The sequence below is a fragment of the Takifugu flavidus genome, unplaced genomic scaffold (assembly GCF_003711565.1).
Source record: "Takifugu flavidus isolate HTHZ2018 unplaced genomic scaffold, ASM371156v2 ctg301, whole genome shotgun sequence".
Classification (NCBI taxonomy): domain Eukaryota; kingdom Metazoa; phylum Chordata; class Actinopteri; order Tetraodontiformes; family Tetraodontidae; genus Takifugu; species Takifugu flavidus.
In genome coordinates this window covers 39,055-55,041 of record NW_026621940.1, presented here as the reverse complement: position 1 = coordinate 55,041, position 15,987 = coordinate 39,055, and the positions used below count along the sequence as shown (strand labels likewise).

The 15,987-nt window shown below is 46.3% G+C and overlaps 1 protein-coding gene and 1 long non-coding RNA gene across 23 annotated transcripts in view; both read right to left on the bottom strand.

Moving 5' to 3' along the window:
- Nucleotides 1–221: 221 nt before the first annotated feature.
- LOC130520198 (ribonuclease inhibitor-like) overlaps nucleotides 222–15,987 on the bottom strand; it is a 50,743-nt gene continuing 34,977 nt past the window's right edge. For 7 of the 22 annotated variants that reach the window (XM_057023870.1, XM_057023875.1, XM_057023869.1 and 4 more), the window contains one exon: nucleotides 400–612. Coding sequence is in view for 9 of the 22 variants with exons in the window: in XM_057023888.1 (XP_056879868.1) it covers nucleotides 6,061–7,067; nucleotides 7,168–7,280; nucleotides 7,551–7,652; nucleotides 7,882–7,898 (1,239 nt within the window). In the remaining 13 variants the exon portion in view is untranslated. The other 15 variants (XM_057023884.1, XM_057023887.1, XM_057023876.1 and 12 more) reach the window with 13 other exon arrangements.
- Nucleotides 13,885–14,459, bottom strand: LOC130520202 (uncharacterized). Its single transcript, XR_008948708.1, has 2 exons — nucleotides 14,159–14,459; nucleotides 13,885–14,033 (listed from the first exon to the last, which is right to left on the bottom strand). It is a non-coding gene; the product is annotated as an uncharacterized LOC130520202 (long non-coding RNA).

Here is a 15,987-nt window from a genome sequence, read left to right as displayed (position 1 = left end):
GGAAAAGCTCCGGCTGTCGGTGGCGGAGCCGGAAGAGGTGTGAAGGTTTCCGACGATTATCATCGAGGGTCCAGAGATGCCGGCTCACAGAGAGAGCTGCCTCGGAACGGGAGGGAAAGCTTCACGGAGGCCGAGAGGACGGTCCGATAAGGCGTCTTCAGTCCTTGCCAGGGCTTCCTCTGTGCTGGAGGAGTAATCATAAAAGGCAGGAACAGGTAAGGTTCGGGAAGAGTCGCCCTTTTATTCCAGCCAAGACAAAATAGAAGCATCCGTCCAGCCGCTAGCGCTCAAAACCCCTGGAAGTTTAGGAATTATTAATGGGATTAAGCCTTAAGGAAGCTGAAGCCTGGGACAAACCCACGTTTCCCTTTTTTTTCCCTTTGAAAAAATGGTGATGCAGCAGATGAGCGGGAGTTGACTGGCTTCAACCAGCACTGTCTCAATGTCTCCAGCCCATAGTGTGGATTCTCTACGAGATCAGACAGCAGCTTCACTCCTGAATCCTGCAGCTGGTTGTAATTCAGGTCCAGTTCTCTGAGATGGGAGGGATTGGACCTCAGCGCCGAGGCCAGAGAGTCACAGCTGATCTCTGATAAGCTGCATTCCCTTAATCTAAATAAAGAAGGGAAACTTTTATAAGGTTATAAGTGAAACCAGTATTCATCTGAAAGGTTAATCAAAGGCATGATCTGTAAATATTTAATTTAGTTACAGGTTAAAAAATGATAGTAATATGTAATTACCACAATTCCAACCTCTCAGGTTTGCACTGTTCCAGAGGAGAATATATATTGTTCTGGCCCTCACTCTTCCCAGGTTCTCCCACCTCTTTCCCTCCCATCTCATCATGGAGATCCATCTCACCTGGGGCTCATCTTTAAAGGCACAACCTGTCTTAGATGACTTCCTGTCCCCCTCACCATCTCCCTCCTCGTTGGCTGGTGTCTACCAGGCACCCTCACCTAGTTTTGTCTAATTTTGGTTACCATCTGTGGGCTTTTTCATTGTCCTTAAATCAATTTATCATGAATAAGTGGTCCCCGTGTGGCCCCCCCTCCTGAAGGAACTGGGCACAACACACACACTCAGAAAGTGTGAGGACCCTCGGATGGAATAATGGACATTTTTGAGAATGGTGTTTACCTCAGAGTTTCCAGTCGGCAGTTTGGATCCTGGAGAAAACCACAGAGCAGCTTCACTCCTGAATCCTTCAGTTGGTTCTTACTCAGGTCCAGTTCTCTGAGATGGGAGGGATTGGACCTCAGCGCCGAGGCCAGAGAGCCACAGCTGATCTCTGATAAGCTGCAGAGCTCTAATCTGAAAAATGCAGGATGAGGTTATACGGTGCAGGTCTGCATGTTATCTGCGTCAGTACTAAACCTACGTTAGTTCTTAGTTGGGTCAGACCTGAATTCACGATATTACAAGGAATTTTTTTAATGTGGTGCATCACAGCAGTGTTGAGAACAGCCTCACTTCACCATCTTAGCAGCTGGTATATAGGTAGAAAAATGAAGACTGACCTGAGCCTCTCCAGTTTACAGTTTGGACTCTCCAGTCCAGAACAGAGCCGCTTCACTCCTGAATCCTGCAACGGTTGTAGCTCAGGTCCAGAACCCTCAGATGGGAGAGGTTGGACCTCAGAGCTGAGGCCACAGAATCACAGCTGGTCTCTGATAAACTGCAGCTACTTAGTCTAAAATAACAATTATTTTGAGAGAAGACAAATAAAAATCAACATGTACCAGAGCAAAACACAGCTTACAAGCAACAAACCTCTGGTCCTGCACCGGCTTATCTGCCGTATGTTCCTATTTTGGGTTCTTTCAGGGCGGTTGGACAAGATCTACAGCGTATGTAAAGTGTGTGTGGGTCAAAATACCTTCCAAGTTTGTGAGACCACATTTCTCAATAGCACTCAACTCTTGTCAGGAGTTGGGACAAAGCGACCCACTCCTGATAGCTTGTGGGCGATGCTGCAGCGACCCTGCAATCCCTACACTCTCTGGTGAAACCAAATCAAAGGTTTTAGACACTGCTGGATGCTGGAAGGGTGGCTATAGTCTGGACGCAGAGTTCCCCTGACTGCACATTTCTCCAACAATGATTGGCAGCTGGTGTCACTTGTTCTCCAGATGAGAGAAGGAAAGAGAGCCCCCCCACAGTGTGTTTGATTGCCCCACTGCAAGCTCAATGCTGCCAGAAAACATTGCAGGAGCATCAATTCCCCTCAGGGCATCAACAAGGACCTCAGGAAAAGGTGCAGCTGCCACCTACTAGAGACAAGCACACTGAGCTGAGATTCAAAGCCCTCTCCTCCCAAGAGAAGAGCTTGTTTGTTGGAGGCTCTTCTGGGCGATACCTGGTGCCACAGCTCCAGCTCAGCCCGTCTCTGGAGCTGAGGTGGAGCTGAGCAAGTTTCATGGTTCTCCACCACTTCCTCTCGCTGAGGACCTTCTCAGCTGGTGGTTTCTGCTCCACCTTCCAAGTTGAGCAGGTGATACTTCTGCATTCCTGCCACCAGTGTCTCTGCAGAAAGAGTCTTCTCTACTGTTTTATATTAGATTGTATAAAATTAGGATTTTGGGTTGATGTCTTAGATGTTGTTGACTAAGAGCAGGTTTTCTTTAATAACATAGAAAGATTCGATGAGAAGAGCAAATGTATTATTTTATGAGCTACTTCCACTACTATTATATACACATACTTCCATATTGTCTTAGATTGCAAGCTGCATTTATTGCATCGTTCATAGAAAGTCATATTTGTGAGGAGAAAAACTCCAATAAGGTCATTTTCTTTAATGACCATTACAACAGAAGGAGGCGATGAACAAACAGATTTATCTAAAAATGTGTGAAAACTTATGGATGGAAACCTTTTTAAAATGGTTGCATTGTGTAGAATCGGTGTAGAATCAACTTGTTGACTTCTGATTTGGACTCCAATGGAAGTGAGGTGCAACAATTGTGGATGCTGAAAGCTTCAGATCTTCATGAAGGTTTCTGTGGTTGGACTGACCTGCTGCCCCTTTAAGAGGGAGGCAGGTTTGGGCTTCTGGCTGGAATGAAGCCACCTAAGATGAGAATCACTGCAGGCTTTCGGTACCAAGGTTTAACAGGGGGCTCACTTCACACTTGGGCTTTTCTCTTTTTTGGGATGGCTTTTCTCAGGAGAGAAGGGGCATGGCACACTGCAGCAGCTTTCTTTTGGGTTTTCTAGTTTTCCTTCTGATCTTTAAAAGACAGGAAGAACCATTTTTGATTGGTCTGAATGTTTGGGCGGTTTTGTGGCCAGCCTAAAATAAAACAAGACAAATCTACAACTGATACTTCCTTTCTAGTCATTGATGACCATCCTCACATGGGACAGATTTCCACAACCAATTTAATACTGCAAATCTGTCCTGTGTGGTCTTTTTTCTGAGAACTGTAACACTACGTTTATAACAAAGATCAAACATGGAAACATTTATTGTCTAACTAGTTACACCTGGGAAAGTACTGGATCATCTCTGACTGACCTGAGAGTCTCCAGCTCACAGAGAGGATCCTGGAGAGCACCACAGAGCAGCTTCACTGCTGGATCCTCCAGCTCGTTCCCACTCAGGTCCAGAACCCTCAGATGGGAGGGATTGGACCTCAGCGCCGAGGCCAGAGAGCCACAGCTGATCTCTGATAACCTGCAGTAGTTTAATCTGAAAAATGCAGGATGAGGTTATACGGTGCAGGTCTGCATGTTATCTGCGTCAGTACTAAACCTACGTTAGTTCTTAGTTGGGTCAGACCTGAATTCACGATATTCCAAGGAATTTTTTTAATGTGGTGCATCACAGCAGTGTTGAGAACAGCCTCACTTCACCATCTTAGCAGCTGGTATATAGGTAGAAAAATGAAGACTGACCTGAGCCTCTCCAGTTTACAGTTTGGACTCTCCAGTCCAGAACAGAGCCGCTTCACTCCTGAATCTGCAACGGGTTGTAGCTCAGGTCCAGAACCCTCAGATGGGAGCGGTTGGACTTCAGAGCTGAGGCCAGAGAGCCACAGCTGATCTCTGATAAACTGCAGCACCCCAGCCTGGAAAAGGAATAAATGGGGCAAATAAAAACACATTTCTAAATCAGAAAATGAAGAGAAAAGCAGAAAATGTAAAGAAATTTAGAAAAGACCAACAGAGGCCTCCTGACCTGAGCGTCTCCAGTCTGCAGTTTGGATGCATCATTGCAGAAGACAGTAACTTTACTTCGGCATCTGTCAGGCTTTGGTTCTTGCTTAAGCTCAGCTCCCGTAGATGAGAAGGGTTTGACGTCATTGCTGAGGCCACAACTTCCCAATGACTCATTGAAAGAACATCACCAGACAGTCTGTTGTGTATGAAACAAAAATAGTGAGTCAAACTTTGGGATTTCTCATCAACTTATCTGAGAATCTACCTCAACACAAATGTAGCTCATTTCCTGGAAAAGCTAAATTCAACACCGTAGAGCAACAGTTTGAACGACCATCAGATCTGAAATGCAACTGAATTATTCTCAACATTTGTCTTATTTTAGAACAGCTCATAATTACTCAATATTTAAAATGATTGTAGCAAATGGTTTAAAGAAACGTGCATCTTTTTATCTGTCTATCGGCTCTTTGGATATTTTGCATTTCATCCAATTTGTACGATGGTGCGTCAAGTCTTAATTCAGCGATCCGATCGATGACATCAGAGTCTCTGGTTGCATCGATTGCCCTCAGCTTCTGTTCTATCTGCCTGTTTCCCTTCAAATCATTTTCACTGCACCTTTTGTTGCTAGTGATGAAGTTGCCACCTAACGGGTGTGGAAAGGCTCAAACAACTTTGTGGGTCACATAAAGGCTCCAAACGGAACCGCCACAAAGACCTAAAACACCCATTTAAACCAACGAGGCCGGCTGTTTTTACGTTGAACAAATGAAGCAAAATAGTCACGTGTCATTAGTTAAAATGTGTTTTTCTGTCGTTAGAATACGATGTATACAAACAAACAAAAGTGATTTAATGACATGACAGTAATTTCATGATAGTCAGTTAACTTGTGGCTCCTATTATTCCTGCCTTATGTTGGTTTGTCTGGATTGACCTTTGAACTTATATCCAGCCAGTGTTGAACATTTCTGGATGAATTGTTGTTGTTTTTAATTTATGGACGCTGCAATGGAGATAAAGAATTGAAGGAATGACCACTGGAGGGGGTATTGCTACCTGACATGATCCACTCGCTTGATTTAAACGCCGATGTCCGGCCCCAAAAATCTTTACTTACTGGCCTTCCTGCAGTTCCTCACAGCTGGAATCAGGCGACGTCGTCCCTCCTCTGAGGTGTTGTACTGCACAGGTTCAGCTCATCCAGAACCTCCTCTGACATCTGCAGCAGGTAGGCCAGAGCTGAACAGTGGATCTCTGACAGTCTCCTCTTTGATTTCTTCTCTGACTTCAGGAACTCTTGGATCTCCTGATGGACTGACTGATCCTTCATCTCCATCAGACAGTGGAAGATGTTGATGCTTCTGTCTGGGGAGAATTCATCACTGTTCTCCTCCTTCAGGTTGTTGAGGACCTTCTGGATGGTTTCTGGGTGGCTGTTCCTCTGATCCAACAGTCCACCCAAGATCCTCTGATTGGACTCCAGAGAGAGACCATGAAGGAAGCGAACAAACAAGTCCAGGTGGCCATTTTCACTTTTGAGAGATTTCATTAGTGCTCTCCTGAGGAAGCCATCAAGAGATGTGACTGGTTCAGAATATTCTAGGAACTGATTTATAACCGCTGTGTCTTTCCTGGTGGAACGGTGGAACATGTAGACGGCAGCCAGAAACTCCTGAATGCTCAGATGAACAAAGCAGTAGACTGATTTCTGGAAGATCACACTCTCTCTCTTGAAGATCTCTGTACAAACTCCTGAGTACACCGACACCTCGGAGACGTCCAGTCCACATCGCTCCAGGTCTTCTGAGTAGAACATGATGTTTCCTTTCTCCAGATGTTCAAACGCCAGCCGACCCAACTTCAGAAGGAGTTCTTTATCAGCCTCAGTCAGTTTCCTGGTCTCTGCTTTCCTCCATACTTCTGCTTCTTCCTCTTTATCTGAACCCTCAGGAAGTGTGAGTAGAGGTCAGTCAGGGTTTTGGGCAGCTCTCCTCTCTGGTCTCTGGTCATCATGTCCTCCAGAACTATAGCAGTGATCCAGCAGAAAACTGGGATCAGACACATGATGTGGAGGCTCCTGGAGGCCTTGATGTGTGAGATGATTCTCTTGGACAGATCTTCATCACTGAACCTCCTCCTGAAGTACTCCTCCTTCTGGGAGTCAGTGAAGCCTCGTACTTCTGTGATCCTGTCAACACACGAGGGAGGAATCTGATAGGCTGCTGCAGGTCTGGAGGTGATCCAGATGAGAGCTGAGGGAAGCAGGTTCCCCTGGATGAGGTTCACCAGGAGCACGCCAACGGACGATACTTGTGTGACATCAGAGATGACCTGATGCTTGTTGAAACCCAGTGAAAATCTGCTTTCATCCAGGCCATCAAAGATGAACAGAAGTTTCCAGACAGTCAGATCTTCTGCTCTGATCTTCTGTAATGTTGGATGGAAAACATGAAGCAGTGAGAGAAGACTGTGCTGCTCATCTCTGATCAAGTTCAGCTCCCTGCATGAGAGCGGAAGCACCAGACTGATGTCTTGGTTCTCCAAACCTTCTGCCCAGTCCAGACTGAACTTCTGCACTGAGAAGGTTTTTCCAACGCCGGCGACACCGTTGGTCAGAACCACTCTGATGTGTCTCTGTTGCTCAGATAAGACTTTGAAGATGTCCTGGCACTTGATTGGAGTGTCCTGGATGTTCTTCTTGGAGGTTCTCTCAAGCTGTCTCACCTCATGTTGTGTGTCCACCTCCTCACTTTGTCCCTCAGTGATGTAGAGCTCAGTGTAGATCTTGTTCAGCAGGGTTCCACTTCCTGCTTCATGAGTTCCTTCAGTCACATGTTCACATCTTCTCTTCAGACTCATCTTATGACCTTCTATCACCTCCTGCAGATCACTTCCTGAACATAAGTAAACCAATGATTTCCATCTATAATAAATCATCAACACAACTCCAAATTCATGACATCACAAATTAAATCTCATATTGAACAGTTTTACTTTGTTTGGGCTTCATTTCAGCATCTCCAGATCTGCTTCCAGATTGTGAACAAGAGGACTCTCCTGGTGGAGCTGACTGGTCCCAGTTTGATAGGATGTGCTCCCCCCTCTCACTATGAAACACATCTCTATTAGTCCTTTGATTTATAGGATGAAAGAACCTGATCAAGACTCAATATTGTTCCAGCATTTATGTCTGAATTCATCTTTCAGTTTAAACCTGATTCTTGTTTCTAATCAACACTATTCACATTAAGTCTGTAACTATATGACTGTCTGAGGTTTAAGTGTTAAACATCTCCAATAATAAACTCACAACCTGCTGCTGTTAATGTGACTAACAGCTGCCACACAAACACATCATCACGCTTTAGTTTTCTTACATTTCCTCTGAACTTCTGAAGTCTATTATTCCATGTTTGGAGTGGTCACTCTTCAGGGACACCCAGCTGGGCACTGTGGACTCTGCTCTGTCCTCGTCCATCCTGAGGAAACATCAGAAATAGTGATGAGACTGTGATGAAGGTAAATAATCTGTAGAGGTTGTAGTTAAATAATCCCAATTCACTGCATTTTTATCAAACAGGAACATTTCTAATCCATTCTGGATAACAACTGAATCAATAAATCAATGATGTCTCTGTATCATTTTCATGTTTTCAGAGTTTAAGCTGCTTTTTTAACTGTTCCCTGCAGTGAGAAAAGAACTGGCACCTTTTCCAGCCCCTCATCCTGCAGCACTGAATGTGCTCTAAAGTTCTTTCCAGAGCAAACGTCTCTGCACTTGCAGCAACATGTTGTAGTCATGGATCCGTGAGGAGAACCGGATACAGGAAACGCCCCCACTTTGATCCCAAAACCCAACTGGTGGCCAACGGTGGTCCGGCAACGACGGGGACGCTGGTCCATCGGGCCCACAACACTGGTTTTCCACAGGCCAACATGGTGAAAGGACTGTCTTCAGCTCAGCCACTAAATTATCTGGTGCTACATAAACATACTAGTCAGGACTTTTTAACTTCCCTCCTTTGTTCCCCTCTTCAATTATTTCTATGATCCAAGTCCTCAAAGATCACTGCTCTATTTAAAATAGATGAAAGAAATGACACCCACTCCTGCATTTCTTTCACAGTGGTTCCACAACATAGAACAATAAACCACTGGAGAAAACGTGCAACATGAACCCAAAATCCTGTTGGTGTCCTGTGATCCTGTGTGGATTTAGTTATTTAGTTTATTGTCTTAAATTGGTCCGGCTGAGAGATGCTAACTTGCACACGATTAGATGTTGTTTGACAGGTAATACCAAAATATCCAGCTGTGACCTGGACTGTTGAACAACTCTAATAACTCTAAGAGCTTTTCACCTGTCACAAAAAAGTTTTAAAATGTTGTTAATACCTGTTAAGACTCTCTAACAACGTTAACAGCACAATACTCACTTTACACTCACCTTGTCGCTCTTCCTGCTTCGTCTGAACAGAATACTTTCACTTTTAAAACCTAATCAACAGCTTTATGGCGTATATATTACTACCATTAAAGCGTTCTGGGAGGTTTTAAAGTTCTTTTAGGATCAGTAGCAAAGAGCAGAAAAATAAACTAAACTTCACTTAGAAAGACTATTCAACTATAACTAAAGCCAGACTATAAGAAAGTTAAATAAGACCTCTTCATTTATAATGTATAATGATGTTTTGTGCTAAAACTAAATATGAAGTCTTGTTGAATTTTCTTAAGCCAAGAATTCTTCAGCTCTATGCAGCTCTTCAATAGTAACAAAAATGTTTTCAAATCTTGATTTTATCTCCAAACACAACTGTCAATTCTTTTCAATAATGCTCTTCGTTTCACTCACCTTGTCGGTCTTCAGTCTTCCTGCTCAGTCTGAACGGAATACTTTGACCTTTCCTTTTTCCTCTGTTAATGAACAACTTTATGGCTGTTGATTAATATTCCACTACTGTAAAAGCATTCTGGGAGGGTTCAAGATTAAACGTTGTTTTGCTATTTTAATGCCCTAAATATGTTTTTGCATTTAAATTAAAACTGACTAACTTAGTTAAATAATAAATAAGATTTATGATGCTTGACAGATTTAGAAAGACTTGTAAAAGCAGCATATTTCTGCAGCCCTGGAGTCCAGGAGGAGCAGCAGAGGTCAGAATGTGTCGGAGCGCGTTTAACTATTGTCTGCAGTTCCACGCGTGTCCACCGGGTGGCGGTAAAGCACCACATGATATTTCTCCTTTTTGGAACTTCTTCAGCTGCGTTGAGCTTTAAATCTTCACCTGTCGCTCCCTTTAAGCTCTAAACTTTGCGGTTCTGTGTGTAGTTTGTTGGTTTAAATATTTCTGATGAATTCTGATGACGACTGAAACTGTCAATGACCAATAGAAAGTTCGTCCATTTTTCTATTGTGTCACACATTTTCATTATTTATTGTCATTTTGGGGTCTAAACTGGACCAGTTCTGTGAGCTGTTTTGCTTTTTCTGTGCACCAGATGTTCCAGGCAGGTTCCATCATCGGACACAGACGGAGACAGGTCACGTGACAACAGTCAGCCTTTAGTTCTTTATTACAGGAGGATCTGGTTTATATACAGACACGTATCTGCAAAATACTAAAAAGTCTATGAACCCAAAGTACTAAAAAGTCTACATCCACGCACACGCGTGTATTAAGTGTTTATACACACGTGTGCGCGTACGTGCACACTGTATATTCATCTAATAACTGTTAGTTTCTAAAACACCAAAGTAGAGTCACTGAGGCACGGCTTCACCTCCTTTACACCGAGGTTTCCCTGAGCAGGTGTGATGAACTGTTGCAGAAGGAAAAGCATGGAACATGTTAATAACCGGACACAACAACACTCAGGTTTATTGTCTGACGGCATCAGTGTCTCTGGTTGCATCTGTCTGAGGAGCATTGTGAAACCAGGAGCAGTGTAAATGAGGGGGGGGGGGGCAGTGAGTGGATGCTGCATTCATCAAACACACAATAGTCAGAAGAGAAGAAGGAAGAACAGAAGCCCGTGTTCCTCAGTGTTGGTGTGGAGACGCCTGTTTGGAGGAGCAGGAAGCAGGCTGGACTCTTCCAGCTGGCTTTAATGCCACTTCTCTTCTGAGAACCTCCCAGCAGCTTTCTCTCCACCATCTTTTTACGCTGAAGGTTTTTGATCATTTCAGGTCAGATGTTCTTGGACTGAGGTTAAACATGTTTGTTCTTGTGCTCGGAGCGAACCGACGATCCTCTAAAGTCAGGCATCCTAAAGGTGGATGTTTTCTGAGGCCTGGAGGCTTTAAAGTGGCGCTTTTACCCACTTGTCCTCGTTCTGTTGGAAACTTGATCCAAAAACCTTTTCTGGAGCTTCATGTTCTGCTTTTTTGAAGGAATGAAATGGTTTCATCAGCGCTGCCGGGGGCTGAAATCTGAAGCTCTGAGATCCTTTAAAGATCTCCTGGAATCAGCAGATGGGGGTTTGATCCAAAACTGTAAGAATCAGTCAAGCTATCAAATCTTGACTCAGTCCAAGCGTGAACCAGTCCATCCAGAGCTGATTATGGCTCAGCCAGGAGGAAAGCACGGCCTGGGGGGGTTCATATGGAGCAGGCACACTCTGGCTCTATTGCTACTGAAAACAGCCCTTCAGCACAGCAGCCTGGAATACAGTTCTGGAGAACACCTGTTCCCAACAGAACCTGTTTAAAACGGGACCAGTAAAGATGCCCGGCGTGACCACGACCACGGGGAGAGAGGGGGGGCAGAGACAGGCGGTAACGCCGCTGCCCACCGATTCACCTGGAAACAACAAAAACCCCAGCAGCTTGGACCCAATATGGCAGCGTGTTCCTCAGAAACGCTCCTCAAACTCTCCCCACAGCTTCATTGCTAAACAGGATTTGGTTTTTTTGTCCGTGCTAAATGGAAAGTGTTTGTCCTTTGGTGGTCCAACAGGACCACGATTTGGATGGATGGATGATTTGATGTTATTGAGAATAAAAACAGCTGAAAATGGAAGCGGAGATGTTTCAGAGCACCAGAGGTCAGAAAGAGTTTCTAATCAAACACCGCCTGTTGGGAATGATGAATGGATGAATTTTTATTCATCTGGTGAATAAAAGACTACGTGGTGTTAGACTGATTATTAATTATAATTGTTAGACTGGTGTTGGATTTAAAAAGTCTCAATATTTGCCAACAGCCGCACGCTTTAAGAATTTACCCCGTGCGTGAATAATTCAGAATGAAGAGGGGCGCAGAAGAAAAGGTCGTTCCTCTACGTTTCTGCAGCGACATCACAGTTGTAGAGGGTGTTAGCGGGCGCTAACCAGAGCCAGCACAGCTCACTTCCCTCCCGCCGCTGATGCTAGCTGCAGATTCTTAAAGAGTTTCCCCGTTGAAGCTTAAGGGGTCCCTCCAGGGCCGGCCGGGGCGAAGGGCCTGTCATCCTGCCTTATGAAGTGCAGCAGCTTCTTTCTTCTCCTCGCCCTGCCATATTTCTATTTAGCAGGTCTGCGGCCGTGCAGGCTTCAGAAAAACGGATCAGAGTGGATGGTTTGTGAAAAGGGAGGCAGCCGCGGTGAATATGCACTCGCCAAATCAACGCCCAGGACGCACCCTGCGGAGGTCAAGGTGAACCCGAACGGGATCCGCGTGAAGCACAGGGAAGCACTCGCTGCTCCTTCCTGTCGCGCCCGCCGTGCCAAAGGTTCCCTGTTTATCTGTGAGAGGGGACAGCGAGCACGAGTAATACCCCACGTGCACCCCCACGTGCACGCGTGGGGCGGCGTTCTGCGTCTCTTCCGAGTTCAAGCGGCCTCTCTTGCTGCCCGTACGCTCGCGCCTCCTTATTTAGATTAACAAACGTAATAAATCCATCATTCAATCCGCATCCATTGTGGAATTGATCCACTTCAATTCCAGGAAGTGCTCTTTGTTGTAAACACAGCATTATTTATCAGGAAGCCAAAGTGTCGTGTCTCATTAAGGACAGCTAAATGGGATTTGGAGTAAATATGGCGCATGGATAGCGCGATTTACATCGGCTTATTTATTTGTGATCCCGCTATTATGGAAAGCATGGTAGCAATCTCATCATCATTCATTCTGTAATTAACTCCCTCTTTCTTTATCTGCTGGAAGAACGTCTTAATTGCCTCCCAAACCAGAGCGCCGCCCCTCCCCCACCCCTGCAGCTTGATGGAGGAGGAGCTACAGCTTCATTTAATGTTCAGTCATTAAAGAACCTTTACTGTGGAACCCTAAACTGCTCTTCAAACAACACCAGGAATAACATCTGGGCCCAAACACCGGTCGGGGACGTTTATAGCCGCGTTACTGGGTCAAATAAATCACGCTAACGCCAATAAAACGTTAAATTTAGCTTCGCTGGCACGCTGTGTGGTTCAAAAACGATGACACTTTAAACTTAATGGCAGCAACGATCCCATTACACATGCCCCAACACACACACGCTAATGTTCAAGCACACGTGTAGCGCCACACACGCCTGCCTCACAAGTTCCAGCCAACACTGAGTGATGCCGCTGCATCTGCATGATGTTTTATTCATGCTAGCAGGGCTGTATCCATTCACGAGTGATCGTATTCCTCTGCGGGCCTCCTGAGCAGGTCTGCCTCAGATATGGGAGAGATCCGACCGGAGGGGGGACGCGGCGCCGCAGGACCTATCGGAAGCCGTCATACTGGTCAGCAGCAACGCTAGCAGGAGCGTGAGGCACGTCCCAGGGTGGGAAGGTGTGCATTAGCATTAGCAACAGATGGCTCATCTGCACGTCAACAGGAGCAAAGCTCGATGCCTTGAAGAAGTTTTGGAAAGTTTTGGAAGAGTCCAGGCCTCTTCCTGCCCTGACCAGATGGCTTTTTTATCCTCTCACCTCCCCAAAGCTCTTCCTTATCACTGAGCCTAAAAACTGCCCCCTGTGGCTTTTTATCTGCATTCAGGGAACTCGATGCCCACTAGCAGCTCCGATATATGATGGGATGTACCGTCCTAATTGCCAGAATCAGTTTCTTACCAATATTGAGTTGCTGCACATTAAAAGGCTGAATCCTGTCCGCCTGTTTAATGACTTAGCAGCCTTATTCCGGGTGGGTGGTCACTCTGGGATTTGATCGTGCTACTGCAGCAAAATGTGGTTCATCTGGAGCCAGCGCCAGGAACAGCCAGAAAGGGGGGACGCGGCCCCCAAAACCCACCCTGCGCGTCACATTTTAGCTTTGCACCACTTAGGCCACTTTCTAAACCCTGTCAGCTCGCCTCTCCTCTCATGTGACCATCGCGAGAAGCGAGCCTGACTCAGCCAATTCGAGCCGGGGCCAGCTGCGGGATGGAGGCGCACCGCCGCGCAGGACGCGCGTTCTCACCGCGGGCGGAAACGCGGCGGCCGCGTCCGGCAGCGTTTGGATGGTGCGGAGAGAGCGCGGCGCATCCTGCAGCTACATCAGGTCCTCAGCTGCGGCGGAGGAGGAGAGGAGGAGGAGGAGGAGGAGGAGGAGGAGGAGGAGGAGGAGGAGGAGGACGGGAAAATACCAACCATCCGAAATATAAAAACACACAAGCCGCGTCTGGAACCGGCCATGTCGCGTCACGCAGAGATCGATCCGATCAGATAACCTTCAGATAACATTGATAAAGAAGGCTTGATGAAGCGTTTGTGCCAGTCCTGCGAAATAACAGCCACAGGTGCACGTTTATCACCTTTATTAGAGACATGAAGGTGTCAATCATGAACTCGTTCCAGATACCTGCGAGTGGGGAAATGTCTGTTCATCCTCGGTGACACAGAAAACAAAAAACCCCAAGAATCAAAACTGCCCTCGTCCACCCAGCATCATCTAGAGGAAAAATAACATCCGTAAAAAGGAAAAAAAGAGACTTGACACTGCCAGCAAAAGTACAAGCAAACCGAAAAAGGTGAAACACACAAAAAAAACCAAAAATAAAAATAGAAACGACAAACCTGCGAGCTGCAAGAAAAGTACCAGGTTAAAAATGATTCCTTCAGATAAAGAAAAGAGGAAAGAAAGTCAAAGCAAAGGTCTGGATCGGTGAGGTCGACCCGAAATCACAAAACTCGAAGGCAAACAAGCAACACTGCAAAATGCAACCAAAGCAACCACAACAACAAAAAAGGAACAAAAATGTGGGGAAAATGTCTCAAAACCACCAATCAACGCGTGAAAAATCTCAATACTGACAAAAGCTGCTCGATCGGAACAAAAGTGCAGTAGTGAGACCGCGTCTGCCCCCGGGACCAGAACAACTGCATGCTGGAAACTTGAAGCCTGGATGGGGGGGGGGGGGCGCTCCGAAGCACCGCGGCAATACTCAAATTCAAACACCAGCAAAAGGAGGAAAAAATGGGAAAAAAAAGAGGAAAAAATGGGAAAAAAGGCGGAGGGGGGGAGGAAAGAGAGAGGAGGGGGAGGAAAGAGAGAGGGGGGGGGGCAATAGAAAAGAGCAAAAAAAAATATGCTTGTTGGAAATGTGCTCACGAGCGGGAGTAAAATGTGGCGAAAAAATGGGAATGTGGCTCAAAAGACAGTATGGCGGTGCGAGCCGGGACGCGGTGCCTTTTCTCCAGATGTCAGCCTCCAGTTCTGTCATGTGACTCATCCGGATCCCACTTCCAGCAATGAGCGCGCGGCGTCGAACAGCTGATGCTGGAAGCTCGCGGAGTGAGAAAGCGAGTATCCGGAACCTCCCACACCGCCGCCTGCGCCGCCGCCGCCGTAGCTGAGTTTTGGAAATTCGTCTGCGGACTTAATGCCGTTTCTGGAAGCCATGAGCCTCTCCGCTAACAGGTTTGACCTGAATTATATGAATGGCTGCTTTAATATTTGCCTTAAAATGCTAATGTTAGAAGCTAATTCCTCAGTCTCCCGTTGTTATTTATTCACTCTTATTTGATTAAACCCTCTCCCCTCAGATCAGGGCTCCAATAACGGAACCCGACCACCAGACGGTGTTAAGACGGGCACACAGCTAAACTTTGGGATCTCATTTCGCTAAAAGCCCATGATCGTGATCCCTCGGGGGGGTGCGGGACACGTTAAATTCCAAACAGAGCAAAGCTCCGCGCCCTCTGAAAACCGGGACAAGCTGCTCAAATAAAGGCAAAAGCACAAATGCTGCGACCTGTTCGGCCTCATCGGGTCTCGATAACGGACCGCCGGGAACCCGGACCAGACGAACCCGCTTCGGATACGTCTTGGTTTGGGGAGCTTCGTACAAGAACATCGGCTGCTCCACCAGGAGAAGAAGCCCAAAAGTTCCTCTGTGTCACATCAGGACAACATCTGGTTGAGCCACCATCTAAAAACTGGAGATTTGGGTCTATACCACTATAACACACACACACACACACACACACACAGACATACACACATCAGTATCAGTGTTCCAAATCCTGTTTTCTTTTTCTGCCAGCTCTTCCTCCAGCGATTACCCCTCATCTTGCGCATGTCCCGCCCTGCTGAGGCAGAGCCGTACTGGGATGGAGCGTTACCGCGGCGATCCAGCTCAGTGGGCTCCGTTGCCTCGGCTGAGGAGTACGACAGTGTGAAGTCCCGCAGTGAGCTGATGTTTGAGAAACAGTCTGGGAGACACGGACTGGTGACCCGAGTCACACACGCTGCCAGGACGTTTCCAGAAACATTTAAACACATGAGATATAGAAGCATCAGTAGCTTCATTTGAGTTCTGAGCTTTGGTGTCTGTGTGGAGCTGTGAAACCACAAGAAGAGGGAGGAGCCATCAGCTGTACGCAGAGATCAAGCCGGCTGTGGA